The sequence below is a fragment of the Emydura macquarii genome, unplaced genomic scaffold (assembly GCF_026122565.2).
Source record: "Emydura macquarii macquarii isolate MOO-44397 ecotype Brisbane River unplaced genomic scaffold, CSIRO-AGI_Emac_v2 contig_1045, whole genome shotgun sequence".
In the NCBI taxonomy this organism is placed as follows: Eukaryota; Metazoa; Chordata; order Testudines; family Chelidae; genus Emydura; species Emydura macquarii.
The window spans coordinates 17,671,065-17,688,455 of record NW_027131182.1 but is presented as its reverse complement, the minus strand read 5'-3'; the positions used below and the strand labels follow the sequence as shown (position 1 = coordinate 17,688,455).

The window sequence follows — 17,391 nt, the reverse complement described above, 5'->3', positions numbered from 1 at the left end:
GGAGTTGTTTTTGTTTGTGCCACTGCTGAAGTTGGCCCATTTACTTTCATGGAGTTGTATATCTGTTACTGACAGCAGAATTTGGCCCTTGGACGTGAATTGTATAAAGTGGTGAAAAACTGTGATTCTTTGGTTCTTCTTAATCCACATTTATCTACTGAGCAACTTTAATGCCAGAGCAGTGGCAGCTGCCAGGTCCATCACAGATATAGAGAAGTAAGAACACAGCAGTGAGTTTGATCCTGCAAGATTCGGAATACTCTGACTGATCCAGTAAAGTATTTATATATATGCTTGAAGTTAAGCACGTAAGTAGTCCTATTAAAGTCAGTGGGACTGTTCACATGCATAAAACTTTGAGCATGTGTTGCAGTGTTTTGCTAAGTCAGGTCAGAGTGCTTACTTAGTACCTTGCAGGCTCAAGCCCACTTGTAGCATCTGCAAAGGGTGGAGTTTTAAAGTTAGTTTCTTTTTTACTGCCCTCCAGGAGGTAGGATTACTTTTATTTCCTGTAAATTACCACCTGGTCTATTACAGTATATTCTGCAGCAGTTGGAAGGAATGGATTTGAAGCTAGTCACTCTCTTTGCTGCTCTTGCATTTGTGGTGGTTCATACATCTGAGGGTAAGTCCTACTGTACATTATCTATTTGCTACATTTATAGTAGGTCTCTGTAAAAAAAATAAAATAAAATAAGGCAACGAATCTACGTGGAATTGGAGCTGTTTTATATCCTTAGCACTGTGTGTAATTGGAGATTAAATCTTTCGGTTTTAATTTCTATACAGAAAACTGGGAGAACTTTAAACCTGACATCCTAACTCCACTGACATCATGGCAAAACTCCCTTTGACTTCAGTGGGGCTAGGATTTCACTTTAAAATTTGTTTTAGCTAATTACCATTTGGCACCTGTCACACTGAGTGTATCAAGGGCAGCTGGATATTCAGACTGGGAAACTTTCTGTAAAATGATTTCAACAAGGAAATGTCAGGTCTTCAGAAAAGATCAGTACAGCAAGGTATTTGCCACAAGAAATTTTACCATTTTAACAGCACTTTGGTGCAATTGGGACAATACATATGAGTAAAGTTACTCACATACATGAGTGTCTCTAGAACACTTTACTTGTGAATTTAATCAACACTCTAACACTCAGTATGACAGGTGCCATGTTTAAGTAGGATTTTATAGCTAAAATGTAGAAAAACTGATTTTCATCTCACATTTTAATTGTAGCAAATTTCAGAATAAGATTAAATTTCTCCCATTTTGCATTATGTTTACTGACAGTTATACTAGGTGCATGCATGAACTGGGTCTGCACACTTGGTTTGAATTTTCTAGTTTTTATAATCAATCTTTCATTTTTTTTCCTTGTAATTTTATATTACAAAATAATCTTATTAAACTCTGTGATGTTAAAATCTTTACCAAATTCAGGAGATCCAAGAGCCTCATCCTATAATATACTCAGTGTTTTCAACTCCCCCTGACTTCAGCGAGAGTAGAGTTTCAAACAGGAGTACATTAAATAGCACTACACAACTTTCAGTGCATGCTAACAACAGGGTTCACACAGCCAGTTAGTGCCCAGCAAGCTAGAACACTGTAGATTTATACCCTGGCTTGCTGTGCACTAAATCTCTGTGGGTAGATAAGCCCTCAGCACCTTGCAGGATCATGCCACAAGTGCCTTAAAATTCTATCCTGCCAAAATGGCCTTTTTACCTGCCGGACTGCAGAGGCTTGTGTGAGCTATAATCTGGGTGTACGTGCTGGACATTCACGTGCTTGCACACTAAGGGATAGGATATTCAAATAAGGGCATAGAGGGAGTTTTCTTAAATTTGTTCTTTCATTCTCTGTGCCCAATGGATCAGTATGTCTGAGAAAAATAATTAGGTGATGAGGACAAACATACTATGCATTTAACAACAAAATAATTAAAGGCAGATTTTCATGAAGTCTTGCAAATATACTGGTCCATTTTGGAATCAGAAAATATAGTTGGAATTTTTATAGGCTTTGAGCCAAATTCTGTCTCATTTACTTCAGTGCAGTGGCACAAATGTAAGAACAAGACCTGGTCCTTAATATTCAGATTTGTGTAAGTTTCTTTTCCTTGCGGTTTGCCATATATTTGACCTCTGTTCAACGGAATATACGAGAGCCCTTTGGTGACCAAAATTATATCTTTGATTCATGAGAATTCAAGGTAAAGATTGTGCAGCCTAATGGATAAGGAATCTCCAAAGTATTTCAAAGGTAACGGATTCAAATTTGGTTTATTGCATTTCAGGCTGGGGAAGTGGTGGGTGTGTCTGGGTGTTCCAGGATAGGATTTCGGACCCTGGCTGTACTGCCACAGTGGAAGGAAGGGAAGTTTGGGGGACTATTATTTGCTAATCCGTAGCAAGTACAAGTGATAAATGGTTGGAACAATAATTAATTTTTAATTAAGATACAAAAAAGAAAAAAAAAATGTTAAACTTGTAGAAAACGAGAACTACCTCCCCACTCCCTCAAATAAACTGAAAATAGGAAAGGGTTAAAAACAAGTGATAGGGGCTACAGCCCGTCATAAAGCAAGAGGAGTGAGTTAAAGAACTAAAGTTAAGCAAATGGTAATAAAAACGAATGGCTATATAAGAAAGGCCAAGGGAGGAGAATTATATTTAAAAGTAGAAATTACTTAAATGGTCCGTATGTTTTTAAATTAGGGCCAGATCCTGCAAACACTTAATCAACTGAGTTAATTGTAATGATGCAAGTAGATCATCCAAACACCTACTATTACCCCGTAGAGTGCTTACTGCTGTTTATAGTCTCATTATCCCATAGTAAATCAGAGATATTCAGCAATCGGTGTTTGCGGGGTCAGATTGTAACCTCCCCAGGGCAAGGATGGGTCTCCATACATCTTTGCAAGGACTTGAGTACATTTGGGGCACCACAAAAATTAAATCACTTTTCTAAAGCAAAACTTTAAAACTGACCTCTGAGCTCAGACATATCTTATGTGGAAATGCTCTCCTGGAAAACGGGTAGCTCAGTCACATGAAGTGGGGTGTGCAGAGAGAGGTTGGTTAGTTAAGTGTTTAAAAATAAAATTGGGGCTTTTGGTTCCCACTCCTGTGGCTTTATGGGGTCACGGAGGCAGTTCTTCCAGGTTCCAATCGGAGGTTTGAGGGAGATGTGTTGTGTTGTTCTTTTTTCTCTCCTTCTTTGCTTCCATGTTTTGATTTCCTGCTTAGTTTCTTCCTCGCTTTTCTCTTCCCCCTTCCGGTCCCTTACCATCACCCCTTCATTTGTGCTTAGCTTTCTTTTCCTTCAACATCACCCACGCAGCAATGTGGTTTCTTGACAGAAGCTGGAGGGTGGGCAGAGCTGAGAAACTGTTGGTTCTTCCTTTGTTCTTCTTATCCCCTGGAAACCTGCAGAATTCCAGCTGGAAATTCCAGCAAGATTTCAGAATAAGAAATCCTCCCTCTGTGGCTTCCAGCTCCTGTCAGAGATGGGTGAAGAAAGACTGACCACAGGTACTGGCGGGAAGCCAATGGCACAGCATCACAGTGGGTTGTGCTGCCATGGGAGATCTTGCTTGGAAGTGGATGGTGCAAAATCCTTGGGATTTCCCAGCAAATTTGGGGATCTATACGTGGTTGAAGGGCTCCTTGCTCCTCAATGCGCCTGGCATCCTAAGTCAGGAGCTCTGTATGGTGGGGACCTGCATGGAATTTCTTGAATTGCCCTTACGGTGGGTTCTTCTGCATGATTGGATGATTCAGCTCTTTAAAAATAAAGAGAACAAAGCCTCTAACAAACAATTGATGTCTCCCTGGTGAAAGTCCCCAAGATGGGCAAAAGATCAACATGGGTAATATAATCTGTAGAAATAATGACAACAACAGCCAGGATAACATCCCTCGTGACAGAGAGGAGGCAAGACACTGGGGATTCTTCACTATGGCTGCTAGTCCCACAAGGCCACTAGCTCTAGCTTACTGGTTGAGAAATATAGCTTGTGGCAGTGTTACAACACTGGGTCTAAATCCTGGCCTGGATGAAGCAGTCATGGAATGGACTGCTGTCTGTGCTGCTGACAGAGGCAGGCAAAACATGGTGGGGAAAGAAGGCAGGAATGCCTGTAGCAATGAAAAAGGCCAGGCCAAATTTCAGTTTTCTTTTAGCAACTGTTGGACTAAAGTGATCCAAAAATCACACTTAAGGGCAAGTCTGTAGCAGGTCCTGCATGGCTGCATGAAGGAGAAGAGAGCACAAGTCTCTCTGCTAGTGCAGCCACTGGCACTAGCCACCCTATAGCGATGGGATGAGGACAAGATCTTGACCTTACTTCTTACCCTCGCAGTGGAAGGCAAGGAGTGTGTATTATATCCTTTCAAGGGAGTGTTGCTATGGCAACACTATGATCCTCCCCCACCACATCAGGAGGAAGGCATCAGAATTCCTCCTAGGCCTTCTTCTGCACTAGTGTGTGTCATGGGTAAAAACCACAGCATGGCCCCAATAGTTCAAGGGCCAGCTCCTCAGCTGGTGCAAGTCAGTGTAGTTCCACTGATGGAGCTATGTTAATTTATACCCAAGGAGAATCTAACCCTAAATCTTCAGTTCAGAATTCCCACTCAGATTTACTGCAGAAGGTGATTCTCATTGACCCGGAAGGACACAAAGGACACAAACTCTGCAAGCGGAGCCCTATTGAAGAAGATATGGTACTGTCCTTAACACAAATGCAGCATTTGAATGGAAATAGCAAAGGGGAAACATCTTGGAAAACAAATGACTTGAGTGGGATGAGGAACATGGGGACATATGAAAATTCACTGACCCTGTTTAGAAAAAACAGTTTCAACATTCAGTCGCACATTGGAAAATACTAGTTACCAAATGTGACTTTGTCAGTTCAGATTGTGATAATACTGTAACAGATGGAGAAAATCCTGGCAATACTGTTCTTTATCTGTGATCCAGGGATGATCAATTTCAAATTGTTATGGGAATAACATCAGCTTTGTATAGAACAAAATAAAGTTTTGGGTAAAAGTAACAGGTTACTTTCAATTTCTACTCCCAAAAAACTTAAGCACTAATTATGATTATCTTACCTTAGACCTTAGTTCTTTCTTCCTGTACCTCTGTCACATCCGCCAGTTCAGTTCCTCCATTGATTATGGTCACTCACTAATTGGGGTACTTCTTCCCAGATGGTGCCAGTTCATTCAATATCCTCTGTCACTGTCATAAGAACATAAGAACGGCCATACTGGGTCAGACCAATGGTCAATCTAGCCCAGTATCCTATCTTCTGACAGTGGTCAATGCCAGGTGCTTCAGAGGGAATGAAACAAACAGGTAATCATCAAACGATCCATCCCATCACCCATTCCTAGCTTCTGGCAAATAGCAATTCCTACCCATCTGGCTAACAGCCATTGATGGACCTGTCCTCCATGAACTTATCTAGTTCTTTTTTGAATCCCGTTATAGTCTTGGCCTTCACAACATCCTATGTCAAGTAGTTCCACAGGTTGACTATGCATTGTGTGAAGAAATACTTGCTTTTGTTCATTTTAAGCCTGCTGCCTATTAATTTCATTTGGTGATCCTAGTTCTTGTGTTATGAGGAGTAAATAACACTACCTTACTTACTTTCTCCACACCAGTCATGATTTTATAGTCCTCTATCATATCCCCCCTTAGCCGTCTCTTTTCCAAGCTGAAAAGTCCCAGTTTTATTAATCTTTCCTCATATGGAAGTTTTTCCATACCCTAATCATTTTTGTTGTCCTTTTCTGTATCTTTTCCAATTCCAATATATCTTTTTCTGAGATGGGGTGACCAGATCTGCACACAGTAGTCAAGATGTGGATGTATGTACCATGGATTTATATAGTGGCATTATGATATTTTCTGTCTTATTATCTATCCCTTTCCTAACATTCTGTTAGCTTTTTTGACTGCTGCTGCACATTGAGTGGATGTTTTCAGAGCACTATCCACAATGACTCCAAGATCTCTTTCTTGAGTGGTAACAGCTAATTTAGACCCCATCATTTTATGTGTATAGTTGGGATTTTGTTTTCCAATGTGCATTGTTTTGCATTTATCAACATTAAATTTCATCTGCCATTTGGTTGCCCAGCCCCCACCCAGTTTTGTGAGATCTTTTTGTAACACTTCACAGTCTGTTTTGTACTTAACTATCTTGAGTAGTTTTGTATCATCTGCAATTTTTGCCACCTCACTGTTTACCCCTTTTTCCAAATCATTTATGGATATGGTGAACAGTACTGGTCCCAGTACACATCCCTGCAGGACACCACTATTCCACCACCTCTCTCCAGTCTGAAAACTGACCATTTATCCCTACCCTTTGTTTCCTATATTTAAACCAGTTACTAATCCAGGAGAGGACCTTCCCGCTTATCCCATGATCGCTTATTTTGCTTAAGAGCCTTTGGTGAGGGGCCTTGTCAAAGACTTTCTGAAAATCTAAGTACACCATATCCACTGGATCACCCTTGTCCACATACTTGTTGAGCCCCTGAAAGAATTCTAGTAGATTGGTGAGGCATGATTTCCTTTTACAAAAACCGTGTTGACTCTTCACCAACAAATCATGTTCGTCTATGTGTCTGATAATTCTGTTCTTTACTCTAGTTTCAATTAATTTACCTGGTATTGAAGTTAGGATTACTGTCCTGTAATTGCCCAGATTGCCTCTGGAACCTTTTTTAAAAAATTGGCATCACATTAGCTATCCTCCCGTCATCTAGCACAGAAGCTGATTTAAATGATAGGTTACATATCACAGTTAGTAGTTCCGCAATTTCACATTTGAGTTCCTTCAAAACTCTTGGGTGAATACCATCTGGTCCTGGTGATTTATTACTGTTTAATTTATCAATTAAACAGTCTTCTGTCAGTTCTTCTTTTGCCTTCCTTGCTTTCTCTCTCCTCCCTTGAGCACCCTTAATGCAATGCTTGCTTAACATGTCTCCCATTTTCCATATGGTGTACAAAGCCCAATCACTTGAGCCTTCTTTTTTTGATATTTTCTAACATGTCCTGCTCTGTCAGCTCCCTGATGCTCGTATTTGTTATTTTGTCTTTTCATGAATTGTGTAGTATCTTCCTCAGCCATCCGTGATGGGCAGCCTTTTTGTTAGCCACGGTCATTGGCCTAGTCTCTGCTCCGTATAGTAGCATGCTCAATAGAGTTGTATGGTATAATCTGACCTTTATTATCATTATCCTTGTGGAAGGGGAAAATACACCCACACATCCATAAGAGCAAGAAGATGATTGAGAACATTCTTTCTTGTATTTTAACAGTCATTCAATAAACACTTTCACTGACAGATTTTATACTTCCATAAGAAATTCCCAAGCAAATAAACATACAACATTTTCAACTAAATCACATTCTAATGCAAAACCTTAACTCTGACCTCAGCAACATTAACATATGTTTACTCTTTACATACATGCACTAGTTCCTGTGTGATCTGCTGTGTGCTCATGTGCAAAGCACAAGGTCAGAGTTAAGGTTTGGCGTGTAAATTAGATGTGTGTTGTTTTAACAAGTGTTTACTAATGGATGTGGAAGTTCCTTGCAAAATAACTTGTTATTGCCTTGTTTTTATGGGGGTGGGTTTTGCCCTTAACAACTGTAACTGGTACACAATGAAGTTCTTTTCACAGAAGAATTACTTAAGGGCTGCATAATATAGACGGAAGTGCAATATGGGGGTGGGTGTTAGGGCAGATAGAGCGGGTAAGTGATGATGATGTGGGGTGGATAGGTAGGGGAATGGAGACGTGTGGTCGTCTAGTGGAGGAAATGGTGTGGAGGAGGCTAAAAGGCCATCTATGTCCTCCTTTAAGGGTATGTCTATACTGACAGCAGCAAAGTCACTGCCGTCAGATTGATCTTTCTGGATCGATTGAGTGGTCAGTGTAGACCCGCTCAATCGATCAGGAATTCGATACTGATAAACCACCCCGTCAAGTGGCATAGTGCTGCGTTGACGGGAACACAGTTCCCGTCGGTGCAGTGCAGTGAAGACGGCGTACAGAAGGGAAGCATAGCAGTCGATGGGCGTTATGCAAGCTACTCTGCGTAGCTTGTGTAACTCCCATCGACTGCCGCCGAATTTCCAGGTAAGTGTAGACCAGGGCTAAGGCCAGAGGTGATCATGTGAGAAGTCAATTACCTGTTCCATATGTCCAGGGAGGCAGATGCAGGCCAGAAAATAACTGAAGCAGTAATTGGGAGAGAAAAAGATGGCCCTGGGGAGCAGTCAGTGTGTGGGAGATGAAAGGGATAAAGCTTTCCCTGATAAGTGTCCTTTAAGAGCCTGAGACCAGGAGTCTTGTAGAGTGGGTAGAGCAAGGCTCCCCTCTCTGCCAGACAGCTGTTTGGGGGATATTAGGCCTTCCTGGGCAGAATTAAGAGACCGACTAAATGACTGTGCAGGGGAATCAAAAGGAAGCTCCAAGCCCAGTCAAAGACAGCTGCTGGAGGAAAGACGTCAACCAACCCAGCCCAAGAAGGAGTGCTGTGCAACTCCTAAACTTGACGGGTGAGTTATGAGCTAGGGAGGCCACCACTTAAATTCACAACACTAACGAGGACTGTGGGACCCAAAATCTTGTGGGTGAGCAGAAAGAGACCTTTGGGGGAGCTGAGTGATATTGAATAAATTGAACCCCAGGAGAAGGGGAATATGGCTTCAAAATCATTGGCTGTGACTGTTTTATTCTAGGAGAACTTGGAGGGAAACATAGGCAGGAGAGGGTGGCCTGGGCTGGCATCTGTCTTCCTGCTCCAATAATGCCCCCCTTAATGTCCTGGCATTCTGTGAAATATTTGCCCCTAACCCTGGCAGTACTGGTCTTGCCAGCCTTTCCTGGCTTACCAGCCTGGCTTTCCAGTGCCCACAGGGTGCTCCCCAGGGCAAGAAGCTATCAGTAGAGCAGGACTAGTAGCTCAGGTCGAGAGAAAGCATCAGACACAAATAAGTATCTCTCTCTCTCTGGTCCCTCTCAACAATATATGAGCTTATGAGGGGGAAGAGAAGAGGGGAGACTTGGTTCTGAACCTGTCTGGGTTGTGGAGACACCAGCCCAGCTCATGGGCCAAAATTGCTTACCAAATCACATGTAGTTGAGTGGCTGGGAAGTCCCCAGTTTGATTAGATCAGGAAAGTTTATCTGACTGGCATTGCCCCAGTAACAAATGGAAGTATGTTCCCCAAAGCCAAGCAGGCCATAATGGGGGTGTCATACGTGTCCCCTCTAGGTTCCCCATCCTCCACTTACTCCCCTGAACCTTTTGCAGTGCCTCTTCTCCCTCCATATCTACCCACTAGAGAGAAATACTGGGGAAGATGTGGAGCTTACAGGCTTACCCCAGTACTGCACCCCTCAGTCATAACTCTAAGATGTATCTTCTTGGGGGCAGAATACATGCTTTCCCTTCCTATCAGCAAGCCTCCTCTGGCTCTTTAGGTGATTTGTCAGCCAGGGAAGCTGTCTGCAGACAGATAAGGAGAGTAGCTGCAGGAGGTGGCTCCAAAGCAGAGAGCCAACCTCCATTCTTGGGGCTTCAAGCCCTGGAAACACTTATACTAGAAGTGGCGGCTTCAAAGACTCAAAGTATTGCTCCTGATTTGCCCTGAGAGACTAGTTTTAAAATCAGATCCAAACTCTTCACAGGTCATTGCTGTCACACCATCTGGAGTGGCTCACGACAGTCAGTGCCTACCTCAGGGCAGACTGTCAAGCACAGGGCAGACACCCAAACTAGTGGTATGTTCTATAATTAGATTTCACCCTACCCAGTAACAAAAGTCAACTCCTGGACCACTATATCGGTCTTACTGTGGAGTCACAGACAGTCCCCTTGGGCTCTCCAGTTTATCTTGCCACCCAGGCAAGTTGTACTTCGTGATATATGGTCATCCACACACACACACACACACAAAATCACAGAATATTCAGGTTGCTTCCAGTCCCAGGAAACCAGTCACTTACCCCAGATCAATTATTTCCCTAGATCTTACACTAGTGGTTCCCAACCTGTGGCCCAGGGGCCAAAAGTGGCCCGCAGGAGCTTTCAAAGTGGCCCACGGCTCCCCTCCTGCTGGCTGCAGAAGGGAACTGCTGCCTTAGGACCTAGGCGGAGCGCATTTCCGTGTGGCTACAAGACCGGTACAGGCTCCTTGCTGCAGCCAAGGGGATGGGCAATCAGCACTCCCCTCCCCCTGCTCCAGCAGAGAACAAAGCACTCTGCCTGTGTTCCTAGGTGCGAGCATCCCTGCTGGAGCCAGAGGGAGGGGAGCACGGATCTCCCGTCCCCCTGGTGGCACAAGGGAGCCACTGACTAGGGACCTAGGTGGAGCGCACAGGGCTCCAGGACGCGTGCGGTTTCCCTGCTGCAGCCAGGGAGATGGGAGCCTCCTCGCTGAACTCCTTCCATCTGGCTGCAGTGGGGGGATGGCCCTGCTGGCAGAAACTGGTGACCCTTCAGGGTTGTAAAAATGATATCTGTGGCCCTCGAGCCAGAAATGTTGGGAACCACTGTCTTACAGCAAAAACAATGCCGATAGCTAATCCTGTAATAAATTATCTAAAGGTTTATTATCTAGGAAAAAGAAATGAATTATTTACAGGTTAAAGCAAGCAAACATGTACACACAAATGAGCTTTCTATTGTTTTTAAAGGTGAAAGAGATGTTGTAATCTGTGCGTTCAAAATGTCTTTCTGGGTAGACCCAGGTTGACCATGGGTATCTCCGCTTTTGTTTAGTATCTCTGGCCCTGTGAGAGTTCACAGAGCAAAGAGATGAAAACTTTTATTGTGACCCTGTTTTATATCTTACGTTTGGTCTTCCATTCCATGAGACAAGCTCCCTTGCACAGAGCATTTCCAAGCGGTGAGAGGGTCATTAGCCAATCCTTTGTATTGCGATGTGCCTTGATGGCCTGTCTGATTTTGATAGGCCTTCTCTATGGACAGAGGGAACGATTCCTGTGCCTGGGTTCACAAGCTCAGAGCAAACATTTTCAAGTTATAAAACAAAATTTACATATTTCCCCGTAGCATGGAATGCGGACATTACAAGTGAGATTAGCACACGCAGCAATTTACAAGCATTTCATAGAGTCTAAACACCAAATACATTCTTATCAGACGAATACCTATTTTGAACAAAACTAACATACAGGTGAGCTAGTTTGTTTCCAGCTATGAGACTTGTCAGTTCTTAGTGAATGCCTGTGGCCTTGGCCAGAACTAGCACTTGGTTTACCAACATCACAGTTGTTTTCAGAGTTCTCCCTCCAGAAGTGTAAGCTATTTATTAAATCTCCTGACTCCTGAAGATAGTATTTAAATATGAATCCACTGGGATAATTGGAAGAAACATTGTAGGTGAAAGAGCGATGGTGGTGGTGGTGATAGGAGCCAGGAGGAAGAAATGCTGACTGATCTCAAAGGCTGCAATCTTTCACTAACCTTTAACAGGACGGACAATGTCTCATTCATTTCAATGTTGAACAATATTTTCCCTTTGATTCTTTTAGCTACCCTATTTCCGGTAGCCTTTAACTGCTGCACGGAAGTATCGCAACATGTGTCCAGAAAACTTCTAAAAGAAGTTCTACAATTTGAAATCCAGAAAGATGATGGAGTGTGCAACTTACCAGCTGTGATGTAAGTGGTGTTCTGTGTGATCGTGTGTTCAAGGGACATTGGCAAAAGTTATTGGGCCTGGCTTTCTAGTGAGTTATTCCAATTTTATACCAGTATAACTGATTACCACTGATTACTCTGGCATAAAACTGATGTAACAGGGAAAAAACTGTATATTAAATACATTTCCTTCCTTGCATTATAGCTTTGATTGTTAAAAACTGAATGAATGTTTAAAAAATTTACTTTCTATTTCATCATTCATGTTTTATGGCTTTTGCACTTCACTCAGCATGGAAAACGATAATAGATTTATGAAATCAGATTTTCTTTTGTTTTATAGTCACTCCTACTCAGTTTCACTTTTGCTGTTATGTACTAATAAAATAACACAATGTTTGGTTAGAAATATCCCAAGGGGATGCTTAAAATCCAAATAATAAATTAAATTAAGTTAAAAATTATGGAAACATTCCTGTTCATCTTAGGCTTTGTAAGTCTTTGTTTTTATAACATTTGAACAGAGCTGACTGCGTCACTTCATTCCCAATGCACTAAGTTACACTGTGTTTATCTTCAGCCACAGCAAAGACTCTCCCTCTTGCTCTGTACTTTTTCAGGTCAGGATGTACTGAGTAATTATGCAATAAACTACTTGTGCTTTGGAAGGTGAAGCTGGGAGAAAACATTTTGATGAATAATTTATTTACTGAAAAATGTAGTTTTGGTTGATCCAAAACTATTTGGTTAATTTGACATAAATTCATTGAATAGTTTTGGCCAAATAAAAAAAAAGGTGTGTGGGGCAGGACTAGATTCACAAGGGGATTTAGGCACTATTCACAAAATGGGGTGTGTGCACCTTATAGCCTACTCACCTGGGATGTGGGAGACCACCTTTGGATCTGTGCTCTGGATCAGGCATTTGAATGTAGGACTTCCATCTCCCAGGTGAATGCCAGAACCACCAGGTTACTCTGGTGTGGGGCTCAATCTCTGCTGTTGAAACTGTTCTACCTCTTAAACAGTCATTGGAGCAAGGACTTGAATTTGAATCTCCCCTTTCTGAGTGCCCTAACCACTGGGCTCTAAGGTATTCTAGCATGGATGTCTTTCAAGCTCTCTGTTGAAGGTGTTCTACTAGTGATAAAATACTTAAATAGTCAGTGGACCAGAGAGAGTGAGAATGGCTCTGTAGGCTGGCTGTTAGGCCAGTCATCTGGGATGAGGGAGACCTGGGTTCAAATCACGGTTTTAGAGCAGAGATTTGAACTTCAGCCTCCCACTCCCAGGTGAGTACCCCAACCACTGGGCTAAAAGGGAGGGTGGCACCACTACCACCTCATTCTCCTGGCATACGGTTCTTTAAAAATGCCCAGAAAGAAAATATTTCAGATCTAATGGACTGTTTCATTTGACCCACAATGGACTTCTTCCATTAGCCAGAAATTCCAAAAATGTCTGAGTTTGGTTCAAACCAAACTGAGCATTTTTTATTTTTCCAGAACTGACAGCAAACAAACGAAGAGAAAAAAAATGAGATATTTGCCTAGTTCTGTTTGGAAGTAAGATAACATGATGATCAAATATGCTGGTTACCTTTTAAAAGTTACTTTTTTAAAAAACTGGGTTTTGCAATAGACAAAGTAACTTATTTTTCTTCTGGCAGCCTTTATGTAAAGCAGAAGAAGCTATGTGTAAGCACACAGAATAAAAACATTAAGAAATGGATGAAAAGGAACAGGATTAAAAATCGTAGAAGAGATGGAAATCTTCATTCTGGGAAGAACAGGAACACCACAAGGAAAGATCAAATTGTGGTGAAGCAGTAGTGTGCTGAAACAAAACTGATGATGGCGTTACCTGTGAATGCTGCATTGTGTTTTCTGCCATAGAAAAATGTTTGGTTAGGAATTCACATACAATGACTGCTCAATATTTTGCAATTACTGCTTAAAAATTGTTTTTCAAATGTCTAAATTCCCAGAACAATGACAGATGTCAGCCATACACACCCTTTGCCATCTTTAATATGCATCTTGAAAGGCTCTTATTCTTTGGGAATCATTCTGGCCAGATAAAAGCAAAAGTTGATGCATTAGGAATGACAATCTCTTCCTGGCCACATCTTGTACTTTCCCCTCTGCTTCATCCTCTGATCTCTCTGTATTCTTCAGTACTTCTAATTTCTGACACCCTCTCCTGCCTTGACATTCATAGTCATCCTTCTCCCTCTTTGACTGCTGTTTTAATGTCTCCTTAGACAGTTCCTTCTCCTCCTCTGTTTTTCTCAGTGTCCTGTCCTTGGTACCCTCTTCTTCCCTTACAACACCTTATCCTCCTCTGCTTGCACAGATTCAGCTACCATCTTTGTGCTGCTGGCTCACAAACTGACTTCTCATGACCTACCTTCTTCTTCTCAGTTGTGTATCTGACTGGTTTTCTGACATAACATTCTGGAGGCCCTGCCATCAATTCAAGCTCAAGATGGCCAAAAATGACATCTTCCCCCCCTATTTCAAGCTCTCTTTGCTTCTAATTTTCTTTATTATTGCTGACAATAGCACTGTTCTCTCTTTCCCTCAGGCCCAAAATCATGGGGTCCAAGATTCTGCTGCAAAGGTCATCACCATTCCCATTACTCTTTGTTTTAATCCTGTTACTCCCCTCTTCAATGCTTCCATCAGCCCCTTCCTACCTCTTGTATCAAATTCCAACTTCTCATCAACTTCTCATCCTTGCCATCAAGGCTATGCACCTCTCTGTTCCTTTTGTCTTCTCTCATCATCTTAGTACTCCAGTGGTGCTAGCCTTGCTACACACTATATGTCAGAGGTGGCCAAACCGCAGCTTGTAAGCCTCCTGTGGTTCTTTTACAGTTAAAGTGTGGCTCGTGGAGCCCCCCCATGCACACCCCATTCTCCACCAACCAGACTGGGCTGGGGGGAGGGGAGGGGGCTCAGGGCTTCTGCCTGCATGGTGTTGGGGCTAAGGGCTTCTCTCCTGTGGTGGGGTGAGGGGCTTCTGCCCTGTTGGGAGGAGGGGTCTCAGAGTTTCAGCCCTGCAACAGGCACGCCTGACTCTCAAACCTCTGAGGATTATTGTAATGCCGCTCAGAGGGTCAGTACGTTTGGCCACTCCTGCTATATGTCCTTCCTCTCACTGCCTTTTAATGTGTGAAACAGCCTCCCGGATGCAAATCACCAGGTCCTTTCCCTCCTCATTCAAAACCCTGATGAAGACTTACTACATCCACACTGCCTACAAATACTGACCCATGTCAGCCACACACTCTTTCTTCCCCCAACATAACATGAGAGACGAAGTAGTGAATGAAGGAAGATAAAGGTTTAAAATAAAATAAGAGCATTACACTCTTCAGGGTATACCTGTAAGAAGTCTATTTTACCATACCGTGTTGTTGTAACTCTCTTCTCCTCTTCTACAGTTGTTTTTGTTCTCACACATTGAAGCACATCTAAAATTAGCCTGTTAGCTCCTTGGGGTAGGGACTGTGTAAAGCACATAGTAGTTTTAGTTGTTTGAATAATAGCTGCAAACAATAACACAGGATAATGCATGTAGGATGCTAGATGCAAGAAGCAAGTAAGTCTCCCTGAAACAAAATAAAAACTGCTGTTTAGTGGGGACACTTAATAAAAAACCAGCTCCTTCAGATGCTGACATGCAGTGATGGAAGAAACTATGTCACACCTGAAATAGCAATAGGTAAGGAAAAACTAAGGACAGGATCCTTAATTCAGTGCAGCTGGGGCAGAGGTAATGGTGGCCTTTATTCTTCCTCCAATCCTCTGGGAAGATGAGGTCTGAATCCACCTCTGATATAATTTAGAGCAGCCATAGCTCTAACCTAAGCCCGCTAGAAAATGGTCTATTGGCCCAGGATTGTTCCCCAACCCTTAATACACCTGGAAATGCTTCCTATTGGATACCTCCTACACCATAGTGGGGGAGCAAGTGGAGTAAAGTTGGCATGGTCAGCTTTACACCAGTTGGGAATTCCACCATGCTGGGGAAATCCTCAGTTGTCCAATTAAGGCCTTTGTACCACTGGAGAGGCGCCTCCGGAGGATCCTAACCAGAGATGAAGATCTTTCACTTACAAACTTTGAGCTTTGTTTATTACGGCAGAAGGAACAAAATGTAGGCTGGCTCAGTGAACTTTAGCCAGGGTACAAATAGTCACTTTGGGTCCGGTTTGGAAAGGTATTTAGGTGCTTAAAAGATGTAAATAGGTGCTTAATGGTATTTTAAAGATAATGGTATCTAGGTGCCAAATTCCCAGTGATTTTGATGGGAGTCAGGGGGAAATCCTAGTGGGATTTTCAGAATTGCCTATCTGGATCTTTAGTCACATAAATACCATTAGAAATCCAACCCTTTCAAATGGAGTCCACAACGCAGACCTAAGCCAGGGAAAATGCCTCAGGCATAGTATGTAAATGATTTTAAAAAGCTATTTTTGCAATATGTTTTCAGCATGTGCAGTATATACTAAAAGTAATTAAAATGCCTTTTTGAGACTATTGACTATGGACCATGTTGTAAATATGAATGACTTCCAGCCATATATGTTGTAAAATATCTTGTGTTATCCGGATGTGATCTAGAGCAGATTTGTCGTGTACGTTTTCTATTCGTTAATTTGAATAAATAACTACAGGGCCGGCCTTAGGGAGAATGGCACCCTGGGCGAACTTGTATTGTGGCGCCCTTTCTTGGAGTTTAAGAACAGATACACAGTGCGGTCACACACCTTGAGTTTACTGGAGAAGCTTTTTACGGTAGGGACTGTGTGCACCCACGGCAGAGACAGCTGCAAATGCCACAGGCAGCCTGTACCCTCAGCACTGGTTTGCTATAGTGCCTGAGTCTCCTGTAATGGGCGAGAACGCTGGGCTGGCGACCAAGCAAAGCGCCTGGGGGATGGCAGCGCTGCGAGGCACAACCTGAAGCCCAGCATGCCCCCAGCCCAGTACGGTGTCTGTTTCTCCACTCCTCAGCGCTGCACAACTTCAGACACTACTGGGTGCCTGCAGGAGCGCTCGCCATTAGCCTAGGCTTGCCCTGTCTGTCCCTGCTCCACAGGTATTTGGGGGTGGGTGAGCGGCTACCCTGGCAGCTGGGCTGCACTAGGCAGCTGGTGCTGAGTGCAGGAGACTCTCCTCCTGGTGCTCTCCTCATCCTCCAGCCCAGCATGGACTGGCACAAGGCATAGCCCGAGGAGCAAGGCCAGCTGTGGCCCCAGCCTGCCCTACAGGGTATTCCCTCAGGCCAGCCAGACCTCTTCCAGCTTGCACCCGGGGCAGACCCATCTGCAAGTTGCAACAACCCCCCCTGCAACTTTCAGCCCCTCCCCCAGCTGGGAGCTGGCCCTATCCGCCTGCCCCTTCTACCAAGCCGGACACTGCGTGGGCCAACAAAGCCACTCACAAGTGGGGAGTGGAACCTGGCGAACACTTGCCTCTGACCCTGCCGGGGCTCCAGCCCCTTCTTGACTATGTCACCCACCTGTAAGGCTGGCCCTGAATAACTACTTGCGTATGTTGAATAACACATTAGATGAAAGCAAAGGGCCCAGTGCTGCACCTTACTGAGTATTCTCAACGCCTATTCACTTTAGTATGTGATTGAGCCCTATATAATG

The 17,391-nt window shown here is 43.3% G+C and overlaps 1 protein-coding gene across 1 annotated transcript; it reads left to right on the top strand.

Annotated features, from left to right (window-relative positions):
• The first annotated feature begins 505 nt into the window (after window positions 1-505).
• CCL28 (C-C motif chemokine ligand 28) lies at window positions 506-16,417 on the top strand. Its single transcript, XM_067545673.1, has 3 exons — window positions 506-625; window positions 11,615-11,744; window positions 13,393-16,417. The coding sequence occupies exons 1-3, from the start codon at window positions 562-564 to the stop codon at window positions 13,553-13,555; spliced, it is 357 nt and encodes a 118-aa protein (XP_067401774.1). The 5' UTR covers window positions 506-561; the 3' UTR covers window positions 13,556-16,417.
• The last annotated feature ends 974 nt before the right edge of the window (window positions 16,418-17,391 follow it).

Coding starts and splice junctions, on each gene's coding strand:
- CCL28 (XM_067545673.1), top strand. CDS start 562: ATGGATTTGAAGCTAGTCACTCTCTTTGCTGCTCTTGCATTTGTGGTG. Junction 626..11,614: donor GGTGGTTCATACATCTGAGG/GTAAGTCCTACT, acceptor TGATTCTTTTAG/CTACCCTATTTCCGGTAGCC. Junction 11,745..13,392: donor TGCAACTTACCAGCTGTGAT/GTAAGTGGTGTT, acceptor TTCTTCTGGCAG/CCTTTATGTAAAGCAGAAGA.